Genomic DNA, 12,112 nt, shown 5'->3' on the forward strand with positions numbered 1-12,112 from the left:
CTCCGGGGGGAATGCCGAGGCGTTCCCAGACCAGCCGAGAGACATAGTCCCTCCAGCGTGTCCTGGGTCTACCCCGGGGCCAGGGAGGCGCCCAGGAGGCATCCGGAACAGATGCCCGAGCCACCTGAGCTGGCTCCTCTCTACTCAGAGCTCCCCCCGTGTGACTGAGCTCCTCACCCTATCTCTAAGGGAGCGCCCGGCCAAGGGAGGAAACTCATTTCGACCTCTTGTATTCGCAATCTTGTCCTTTCGGTCATTACCCAAAGCTCATGACCATAGGTGAGGGTAGGAACGTAGACCGACCGGTAAATCTAGAGCTTTGTCTTGCGACAGCAGCGACTGCATCACTGCAGCCGCTGCACCGATCCGCCTGTCAATCTCACGTTCCATTCTTCCCTCACTCAAGACCCGAGATACTTGAACTTCTCCACTTCTTCCCTCACTTTTTTTGTTTTAGAAAATATGTTTTTTTTTTTTTTTTACACGTTCAAAGGGGGTTGGGGGCTTGGGGACATGGGGGCCTCACTGGACAGTTCTGTTTAGGGCACCCAAATGGCAAGCAGCGGCCCAGCACACTGCAAACACGTCTGGGTATTTTGTCCCTGCTGCAAATACACAAAAAACACAGGAGTGACCATGAAACTATTCCCTCAAATTACATCAAATTACATTTTCACAACACTGAAACATTTTGAACTAGAAGAATACATAATTTATCTTTCAGCTATTGTTCAAAAGCGTTCCTCAATCACTAGCTTTATAGTCTCAATTAAATATCTATTGTATGTGAGACAATGCATCTTCAGACAATAGCTCAGAAAAGCTGTAAAAAAGCAGAAAATAAGGCAGTATTATCCATGATAACGGGGTGCTCCTTGTCTGGCTCAGTGCCTCAGTGAAAACAGCTGTGTTCGTCAGAATTCACGGTGTTGCAAATGTCAAAATGTGTTTAGTTAAATGTGCCTCGTTTCTGTCAGAGTAAATAAGATGCTGATGAAATGAATATTTAATCTTGGCAGGTAATATTATGTTTATTTAATAAGAATAAAACCATGCAGAGACACTGCCAGTTCACTGGGTCTGTTTTTTTTCCTCCCCAATCTTGTTCTTTTCTGCAGAATAGGCATATAAATGAATCGACAATGACATGCGCATAATGTGAGTCATATTTTTGACAGGCGCAGGAGCTGGTATTCATCAGACTGTGATTGTAATTTCTTTTAGACGACAAAGAAATGAATGGAAAGCATTTTAAAGTGTGTACCAAGTGATGGGTCCAGTCTTTTGGAGATATTTTTATTTATGCATTTATTATTGTATCAAAAAGCAAAGGGAGCATTCCCCCATGTTCCCCTTTAATTAAATCTAATCTGTTGTTATTTAGAACCTGAAAACCTTTCTGAAATTGTTATAAATTAAATTCAGCTGCATGTTAATACCATCATTTTTAAATCGCGTCTGGCATAAAGCCTCGTCAGAATCCACAAGATGTCACTTGGTTTTGAAAGATATTTTAATTTAATTTTATAACTTGCATACCCTGATAACAGAGGAATGATTCAACAGTAAGTCTCCCTACTTTTAATGTTTTTTATCAGGGGTATTGAAAATAGGCCTTTGGAAAAACAAATGTATAAACCCAACTGTTGTGCTGTTGAGTGGCAGCTCTTGGAGAGGGCACGTACGTTCCTCCAGATGGATGGGCTGTTATGCATCAGTGGGTTTTTTGTTCGGGGCATGGAGCAGGCTGGGGCTGTTTATGCAGACTGATTACTTGTGTGTGAAGTACGTACACAAACACCCCACCAACAGGAACATGGAGATGTGCCACATCATGATCCGTTTTTACATTTGGGCTCTGGCTGATGCAGTGTTGCCATGTGAGCCTCACTTAAAATGTGTGATTTCATCATGGTGAGGAATGTGTTTTTGCTCTTCAACATTTAACTATGATGTGGCTCCAAAACACCACTGCGAGTCCCACGGAGCAGCGCATGACGGTGGCTTTCATTCAGACCACAACCACAAAAATTTACAATGATTTTTGGTTAATACAATTCAACAAGTCAAACACTTTATAGCATTTGTAGTAATCATATCCTTCACTGATACGTTGGAGATTTCTTAGTGGCTTGTCGCTGCAACATCTGTAAAAGCGGAGCATACCGAACATGCAGCTTTCCTCGTGAGCACAATCCATCACAGGAAGACGAGCTATTGCCATGTCAGGCCCGTTATGATCTACAGCAGGCCGCCAGGCTCCTACACCCTGGTACCAAAAGTCTCACTCCAACTTCAACTCTGTTTCTGCCTCCAAACAGCTGAAACTGGAGAAATGTAATGGCAAAATAATAATGATAATATAACATTTTGTAATACTGTCTGGGATAGTGACTGCATGACAGTTTCCCTTAGAGCGACGGCCAGACAGAGACCAGGGTACAGAACTACCATGTGGTCCTTGTTATAATGCCTTGCCTCCTTTAGCTAGGCAGCTCCTCCAAGGAAAGTGAGGAAACCTGTCTGAGAGATCCAGCTGTCCGAGGAATACGGAACATTCCTCTGGATCATCTGCTTTTCATGTGGCGCCAAATCCACAGCAGAATAAAGCGGCAGGTTTCTGAATAAGAAGCATAACTTCTCATTGGAACGTGGTTCAAGAAGTGTGGTGCACATTACAGACAGTGATTAATTTGTTTATGTTGTAAACAAACATGGGATAGAGTATGTTATGTCATAGCCATCTAGGGTGTTTTTTTCACCCTGTGCACTGTTTTGCCTGCTAATGGTTTTGACCTCTCAGTTTCCTGTTAATACGGTAATAAATATTCATGTGGAGCTCTCACTCAAATGTATTGATTGGCAAACAAATTAGGGATCTTTTTGCTGGAAAACCAGAGCTCAAGAGTTTTTGGACCGCTGCATTTCTTTGGAGATCCTTTCATTAATGAATTCATTTTCTACCACTTGTTCCCGTTAGGGACTGGAGCCTATCCCAGTGACTTTGGGCCTTAGGCGGCGTGCACCTGGACCGTCGCAGAGTTAACACAGATCCCTAGACACACAAACAACCATTTACTCTCACATTTATTCACAAGGGCCAACTTGCCAACACAAACACATCATCTCCTTTTTGGGAGGCGAGAGCTCTAACCGCTCTGCCACCGTGCACCCTTCTTTGGAGATTCTGCCAAAAAAAGGTGCTTCAGAGATAAAAGACCCCATAAATGTCAGGGCATTTGTATCAGTTTTATCAGCTTGTTGAGAAGCCCAAGCACAAACCAAAATTTAAATGTTGACAGTGATGGCACTTTTATTGATATTTGGGAGTGTTGAAAGTTGGTCAGATGCCAGCCACAGCACTTTTAAGAGTTGTTAGCACAGCTCAAGCATGATAAACCTCCACAGGCGTGTGTGAGTCTGGTATATTGAAATAGTTTTGTCTGAAATGGTTTGACCTTGTCTCAGATTTGTTTCCCGACAGGTGGTGCACACCAGGAAACTCCAGTAGAGTAATGCGGCAAATAAAGTCTGGCCTGATTTCAGTAAGCAATAATGAGTTCATTTTAGGATTCATGGATGCAGCAGATTGGATTCTCACTGCAGTTCTGAGCACAAAACACCATTGTTTAAAATCCATTCTTTGAAAACACATAAGCTCATACTTTCTCCCCAGAAAACACTTTTTTACATGGGGGGGTCAGTGGATGTAAGTATCATGGTACTTATGCTGAAATGTAGGTAAATTCTGATTAAAAGGCCTGAACAAATCATAGTTGCTATAACTTGCTAATATTATGTGTGTGCACATCACACTATGCAAATTTAACTGCAAACATTTCTCTGCTCTGACCTTCATCCATAGTGTTAGTATGACTCATATCTCATCCTCCTTTACCTCAGAAAAAATAAATATTCTATCCCCTCTGCTGACCCCTGTCAGCCAGTCTCTGAACACCAATCTATATTCTAAAAAGACATCCATTAAAATCCCAGGAAAATGTAACGCCTTGATGTTTTTCTGTTTAGATACCAGCACAGCAAGTTTGCAAGTAACAAATAAGAACATTCTTTGTGGTCAATTACCATGTTCCCTCCTATTGTGCAGGATGATATAAGTTCTACTGTAAATACAACAGAGATGACTACATGGCATTGTTGTGTGCTTATAGGATGTGTATTAACATATTAGAGATTAAAACACTGAACACGTGGATCATTTACTATAATAAAATAATCATGGACACAGTATTTACCTCTTAAAGCCAAGAGTGTCACACTGGTCAGGCACAACATTGAGACCACCTAATATTACACTGATAATCTTGTTTATTGACTTGGCTATTATGTCTAGAAAGCCACGCATTGGTTTTGTTATTCCACGCTTTCTTCTCACTGTCCCCCATCGCGTTATCTCTTTGTGTCCTCAGCAGGTAAAAGATGAGCGTTGCGTTTTCATCCGGGGCTGATGGATGGTGTGTCAGGGAGGCTGATTCATGCTAAGACTGTCCACCAGATATCTTTTCATCCTCTGCAGCTAGCACCTCTGACGGATTGAACAACGCCACAACTCCTCAGTCCAGCCAGCTCTTTTTAGACCTGAGGAACGAGACAGGCAGTGTATTCATCTCAAGAACGGCCAAATAAATGCCTATTTTCCTGCTTTTTTCCCCGGGGCAGTATGGATCTAACCAACCTTCAGCCTTACAGCCTAATGGGACAGATGATAAACATGCATGTGTACGTGTATCAAAACAAGATTGCCTCATTTAACTTGGGGCTGTTGTTTTCCAGCTAAACTATTAAATGCAACAAAGATGGCTTATATATCCGTTTTGCAGCTGGAGGCTTTCTACATGCTAGTTTTGATCCATTGTTGTCGTGTTTCCCAAAATACAAAAGTTCATGGACAATAAACAGGATGACAGCACATCCAAACTATGAACTTTTGTAATTATATAATTATAGAAGTTTTCTGTAGCAATTAAACCCTGCACATACTGTATCTCGGGGGTTATTAACTTTGTTTGGATCATATGCTAATTTTTCTCCTTTGTATTATTTTTCAGGAAACCCCAAGACCGGGAACTGGCTGCCACAAAAGGTACAAACATATAATACTATATAAAGAAGGGCTGAACATTTTGAATAAAAATATATTAAAAAAATTATTATCCAATACTTTTTTATCTTGCAGAACGTTGTAATTTAGGGACCAAAATAAATACATCTTGTTTTTATCTCATTTCTTCTGTTCCTATTTTACTGTTTTTAAAAGCGATGACTTGGAGAAGAAAACCCCACCAGTGTTGCCCATGTTCTGGTCACGACTAGAGGTGTTATGGCGTTCTGGGGGTCCGAGCTGTGTCCCGTGTCATTATGCGACTGCTCATCAGCTGGCCTGGACACACTCTGGTGCTCCATGGATCAGCCCTGGTCAGTGGTCACATTGCCAAATGGACCACCGTGCACCAGAGGCACTTTAGACCAACATCACCAGCGCTTGTTGTGTCTGTTAGTTCATGTGGTCCAATTGAACCATTTTATTTAATTTAGTTAGTTAGTTCCTATTCTGTTATATACACATGTTGAGATGGTAAAATTGTATGTTGTTACAAGAATGCGAAAACTCTTTCTCCTATAGGTCCCATGCTGGGATAAAATGGCAGAGAACCATGTAAACAGTGAACCTGTTTTAAAAAAGGCTCAATCCTGACTGTTTTTTGAGGAAACTTAAATCCTTTAGCAATGAGACTCCTGAATGTGTTCTACCAGGGCATTGTGGTGCTGGTGCGTTATAAACTGAACTGAACAAATGAACAAGCTGATTGAAAAGGCTGGTTCAGTGGTAGGTCTGAGTGTGGACATTGTTATGAACAAAAGGATGAGGACAAAACTCCAAACTGATCTCTCTTACAGACAATCCACTCCAGAGCATTTTAAATGAACGTAAAAGCTCCTTAAGTGGGCAAATGGTGATACCCCAGTGGTCGACTGAACGTTTCAAACTCATTTATACCAGCAGCTACGCAACAACAAAATCTTTTTCTAAACAATGTTGTTTTTATGTTTGTTTGTACTTTGACATTAGAAGGGTTTGTAGCAGAGTCCATAATGTTGTCTGCTCTTGTGTTTTTGTCCATGTGTTGGGCACATGTAGTTTGTATCCGAGTCCGTGGCATTTTAATTTCCCCCTGGTCTTAATAAATCTATCTAAATCACGTTCAAGGCCTTAAAGGCCAAAACTTACTTTGCCAGACAGATTAATTCTTGTGATACTTGTTTCACAAACTCTTGAAAATCTGGTCATGCTTGCACTGTTCTGCTGTCCAGTTTACATGTGAAGTCTATAGTGTGCATGTGTGTTTTTGGTTATGCCTGGCGTGAGCATAGGTGCATATCCTAGACAATCTACTGATACATAGAGAGCATGTGTTATGTATCATTTGATGGATTTCAGGTTCAGTGCTTTCAAATTTACTCATGTACCACATGACCTCTCAGACCAATCAGAGTGAGTCACTAGAGTGCAGCAGAGTGAACCAAAAGTAAAGATTAAAAAGCAGTGTTTAAGAAAACTGATTTTCAGCCAAGGAAAAGACAAAAATAGGCCAACATTGCCACAAAAGTTGACCTTTGTTAACACCTTATGTGGCCTGATGGATGATTACGAGCACTTTGATTTTACATTGCACTGGCAGTCTAAGACAGTGTGGTGGTGGTGGTGATGCGGTCGCTGTATTGGACTGTTGTGGTGAAGGAGCTGAGTCAAAAGGCAAAATTCTTGATTTATCTGTCAAACCTACATTTTGAACTACGTCAAACCTCTAACTTTGTAGTGATGAAACTGTTACTGTACATCACTTTTGTTGACTTGTAGCTCTAATATATATCTCTTCTAGCTGGAGTGCTAATCAGAATCCATGCTGTGTTGCTACTTTAGGTATAAACTCGGCTTCCTCAGTTGTGACACTTGATTTTGTTGCACATGTGGTGGCTGCCATTCTTGGCTCTCCCGTGTGTGCTTTCTGCTGGCCACCCGCTGAGGCTCCCATGGGTTCTTGATTGGCTCAGCCTCTCTCTCCCTCAGACCTCTCCCTGCTGGATGCTAATGGGCCTCGGTGTGATATTTAGTATGGAGGCCATGGATGTTTAGAGTCTGCTACAGCACCTGCTGTGAACTGGTCTGTGTCCAAGAATGAACAGGGAAATATGTTGCATAGAAAATACTCTAATTGACATTCTTTTTAATCTATTCTTATGTGGAAAATTGTTCCATTTTAAACTTATCTACATGTATGTACTGTTTAACCATTGTCAAGTTAGCTTTGTACTCTGATGGCTAAATGGAGAGTAGAGCACAAGCTCTACAATAAGGAAGACAAATGAAACATCCGTTATCTGGATGGACTGAGCGCGCGGGGAGCATTTCAAGGACTCCTCTTGATCAAAAGTGATGACCGTGCCACTGCTTTTTTCTCTTGAAGAATGAGGGAAAATAGCCATTATTCCAGGAAGTGCCAAGGTCAGAATAGCACTCTCTGTTACTCTTGTTTTGGTAGGTTGTAGTCTCCATCTAACCACAAGGGGTTTGTTTGCTTATTTATTTGGAGCCCCATTAGTTTCCACAAGTGGTCGTTAGTCTTCCTGGGGTCCATTCGCTGCTAACCATTGTACACTAGTTCCAAGCCCAAAGGGCCCTTGACAGGGCATCTGATCCAAAACCTTAAACTGAGGCTAACTATATTCAGATCATGTCTGCACTCTATTTATCTGTTGTAGAAAGAGGGAAAAGTATTGAAGGTAGTAAGATATAGATACACAATAATTGGTCTGCTTTGTGCTTATTTCCTCGACAAACTCTGTCTAGTCCGAATGCAGAAACTCATTCCAGGTTTCCACATCAGTTAATGAAAAATAAACTGCATAAACATTCCCTCATAGCTCTACCAAAATCTGTCTCCCAGGGACGAGGAGGTGGAATGGAAGGTTTTGTGCTTAATCTGCCCATAAGCCTTTTCTTACTTTCAATCAGCTTTAACCAGTGCCAGAAACATTTGCACTGCCAGTCTCCTAGCAATTTTAAAATAGTGAAATATAAATTGTTTCGTAATCAAAATCCTTTTACACGGAATAAGCATTCCCACAATTCCATTTCCTGATGAATGAAAAAGGAGGCATAGGGTGGTTATTATGCATGTCTAATTGAAAGGACATTACTAATCCCACCTGCTCTTTTGATGACGCATGTGTCAGCTCATTGAAGTTTAATAGTGATTCTCTGACTCACACCTTCAAACACAGCACACAAAGCACTTAAAGACCTACAGCAGTCTTTTTATTTGGGATATGAGGGAGTACGTTTAATATACAGTGTTCCTGTGTTTGCACAGCTCTGCAGGGCCAGGACTGGAGGACGAGGCCAATGGAAACGATGGAAGACAAAAGTGTCACACCAGAGATGGAGCGTCCGCTGTGGCCAGTCTGGAGAAGAAGCTGGAGGAGCTGGAGAGGGTACGTTACAGAAAATGGAACAATTACAATGTACCCACTACTCTGAACAGAATGGAACACAAAAACAAATAATAATGCATCCTCATCAAAACATTATTTCAGACGTGTTGTACAGAGTTTAGTCCTAGTTTTTATAACTCATTTAGGCCAAGTTCAGACTTATTTAAATATGTTTATGAGTGGATTATTTATTAAAATATCCTTTTGAGCATTTTGATTTGTAGCAAAATGCCAATACTAAGAAAATACTGCCATCACTGCCCCTTGATTCCACTTGTGGGTTTTTAGAGCTCAGCTTTTACAGTAGATTTTCTGTAAATCTCTGGCAGAATGTCTTGAACCTGATTGTTGTCACAAGAGTTGACCTTTTAGACTGTTGAGACGTGTCCCTCCCACACAGCCACACTCACACTCAGCCCTGCACTCCTGTTTTGCACTCCCTTCAACTCTGCAACAGAAAATGATGGATGTCACGTTGGCAACTTGAATGACAGCGAGAGATGTTGGCACAAGGTGAAAGATACTGATTTAGTTGATCTGATTTCACGGCTTTAAAGTGGATCGGTTAAATTGTGAAAAGTATGTCTGTGTGAGAAAGTCTTAGTATCCACATTGACCCCTAACTCTGGAGTAAGAAAAGACTTGATTTGGAAGTACATTTATAGTTAATTTATCCATAGAGCTTTTCGGTACTTGCTCCAACAGTTTCTATGGAAACGCACTCCTGCCGAGTCCCATCATGTTAAGCAAGAAGAAAGTGAGAATCAAAGTCTGAATTTATAGCCTAATCTTGATGCAGAGAGAATGGTGTGCGTTTCTCAAAGGATCGGGTCAGAATAATAGACAACTGTAGAAGTAAATCCAAAAGAGTATTCTACACATGAGTGACATGGTGGTGGACAAACATGTACATTTTGGTGTTTCTTAGGAGCTGGTCAGAGAACAGCAGGAGAATGCACAGTTGCTAAAGGCCCACGAAGAAAAGGACGACCTCATTGGGAAACTTAAAGAAGAAATCGACCTATTGAACAGAGTGAGTGTTGCTATTCTTTGCTCTGATGTTCTTGATGATGGAATTATCCTCTGGCTTTTTTAATGCAGTTCTTTGTAATTACTGTGTTTTCTCTGCAATCACTGTTTGGACAGCAAAATGAGTCACAGCGTAGCATAATAACACACATGTCTATATTTGTTTTAAAACTTTTATTTTTGTAACGGCACTTTTGGTTTGTAAGAGAAATGTTATCGCCTTAAATGTGAATCCCTTGTGTTCCTAAGATGTACTCCAGGAACATCACTGCGGGCTTGGACAGGATTTGTTTGTACAATCAATAATACGTTGTCTTTTGACTGAAATAATATCAAAAAGGTCGTAAGGTCATTAGAGCCTTTGAGGTGTTTTGGTCTGTAGTTTTTTATCTATCAAGTCATCCAAAGAAAGAACAGTGGTGAAATGGTGTTAAATGAATAACTGCCAGACCACCTGTTAGAATAAGAACCCATCCAGGCCAAATAAACCCCCCTGACCCCCATAGCAGGCTTAAAGTCCCCACAAGTTTATGGGGTCTCTACTGGTGAAAAGTGAACAGATTAAATAGAGTTACTGTACTTATACGTGTTTAAATTAGACTATGGGAGCCCATAAACGTCTCTCTTGTTTGAAAACACTGTGACTCAAAGGTTTTCGTTCAGTGGGATGAATCTTGTTCGCTCTGGTTTACCGTACACTGCTGTGCTAATATGTACTCCAAGTGCAATATTGCAGGAGACATCTTGTAGATAACATCACATGCACAGGAAGCCGGTCATAAGAGGAGCCTTTTTTGTAAGCACGGTAACACGTTGATAGCCATCAGAACCGTGTCGCAGTGAATCTACAGCAAGGCCTGATGGGAAAGTGTGAGATAAAGTCTGCTCCAGTCTAGTATCTCTGCACAAGAAGGTTGAAGCCTTTGTGACTGTAAGTTTATTTAGGAGAGAAAGAAATGGCTTCAGTCCAACCACTGAACCACTATCCGCCTTCTTAGACTCTGAAGAGAAAGCTTATTACAATGAAAAGGGGCACATTTTCAAAGATTATTGTAAATCACAGCTGGCTGCTTCTCAACACAATGACTACCTGTGTAATTTCACAAAAATCAATCAGCGTTTGAATTCCCACTGCTTTCAAGCTTTTAAATCTTTTTTCTAACCGAGAACCGTTCACTCTTTTGTAGGATCTTGACGACATTGAAGACGAAAATGATCAACTCAAACAAGAAAACAAGACGTTGCTCAAAGTGGTTGGTCAGCTGACCAGGTAGAAGCCCCGAGCACACAATACCCTCCTCCTAAAGTACATTCCTCTGAAGAACATCTCCCTTGGCCCCGTCGTTGAGCCGCACTGAGGTTAAATGCATTCACTTGTTTACTCGGCCTTTGAAGACGATGGTGCTTTCACCAGGAGGTCTTTTCTTTTATTCTGAAAATCTAATGAAAATGGCTTGATGGAAATTCCTGTCACATATGTAATGTGCCTTTTGTGTATATAGTATGTTGACTTTTAATGGGACGTTTTAAAACTAAATTGAATGTATATGGTGTATTGAATATAGAAAACATGATTCCACTTCACAAGAGCTATATAATTAATGCTGCAGTCATTATGTATTTCAGTTGTTCAATTCTAAGAGAAACATGCTGCGTGCAGGTTTAAATATTTCCAGCATATTTTAATATTTTAACATTTTTGTTTAAAAGCAATGATGAAATTCTGAATTTGGACCATTTCATAATGTTCATAATTCCATTTGGTCATGAGATTCTTCAAAACAAGTCATGAAATCCTTTATTCTGTAGCACAAGGTCTGTAAAACTTCCATATTCTGTAAATCTATAAGCATAATTTAAGAAGTGAATATGAGGACATTTGAGTAAGCCTTTCAGTGTGGACAGAGTTTTTGCACTTAATGTTTTTATTTTATTTTAGTGACAGTATGACATGTTGGTGGTCTGGTTGGTGGTCTATTGTAAGCATTTTGTGCTTACATGTTGTGAATTTATGTATTCCAACCAAATTATCTGAAGGAATGCTAATTAAAAATGTTACCCAAGGGAATGAATACGGCATTTGAGATGTTCTTCCTTTACTTGCAATGTTTATTTCATTGTAAAGTACTGCACTGCTAAAGACATCCCTGGTTTGAATTGAAGGCTGGGTCACTTGTGATGGAAAAGCGACTCTAGTGGGATATAAGCCCTTCCTCTGGCTGACAGACATCCCCATCTCGTTCCCCATTACATTATGCATGTACAGGAGATTAAGTCATTTAATAAAAGTTTGATTATCTTTCTCCTCTGCCGACTCGCTGTGTTCATTAAGACTAATTTGATGTGATGATACCATGCCACTGAGTCAGTAATGTGAAATGACTGAGGCTTAGCTTTTAACGCACACACTTTTTCATACACACGGAGAGGATGATTCAAAATGCCAATCACAGCCCTGCATGGGTGTAAGAGACATAACATAAAGCCTCCACTACCCTCCATTACGCCCTCTAAATGCATTCATTCTCTTCACCTATTGACAGACCTGAGAGAGCCCGCTCTATCTATG

At 40.7% G+C, this 12,112-nt stretch overlaps 1 protein-coding gene across 1 annotated transcript in view; it reads left to right on the forward strand.

Moving 5' to 3' along the window:
• pawr (PRKC, apoptosis, WT1, regulator) overlaps window positions 1-11,848 on the forward strand; it is a 33,245-nt gene extending 21,397 nt beyond the window's left edge. Inside the window, exons 3-6 of the mRNA XM_072453666.1 lie at window positions 5,070-5,104; window positions 8,394-8,514; window positions 9,443-9,547; window positions 10,731-11,848. Of these exons, the coding sequence (XP_072309767.1) occupies window positions 5,070-5,104; window positions 8,394-8,514; window positions 9,443-9,547; window positions 10,731-10,817 (348 nt within the window). The 3' untranslated portion in view covers window positions 10,818-11,848. The remainder of the gene's footprint in view (window positions 1-5,069; window positions 5,105-8,393; window positions 8,515-9,442; window positions 9,548-10,730) is intronic.
• Window positions 11,849-12,112: the final 264 nt, after the last annotated feature.

The sequence above is a fragment of the Eucyclogobius newberryi genome, unplaced genomic scaffold, assembly GCF_026437365.1.
Source record: "Eucyclogobius newberryi isolate DKJ021-1_F unplaced genomic scaffold, fEucNew1.0.hap1 SCAF_2, whole genome shotgun sequence".
Classification (NCBI taxonomy): Eukaryota; Metazoa; Chordata; class Actinopteri; order Gobiiformes; family Gobiidae; genus Eucyclogobius; species Eucyclogobius newberryi.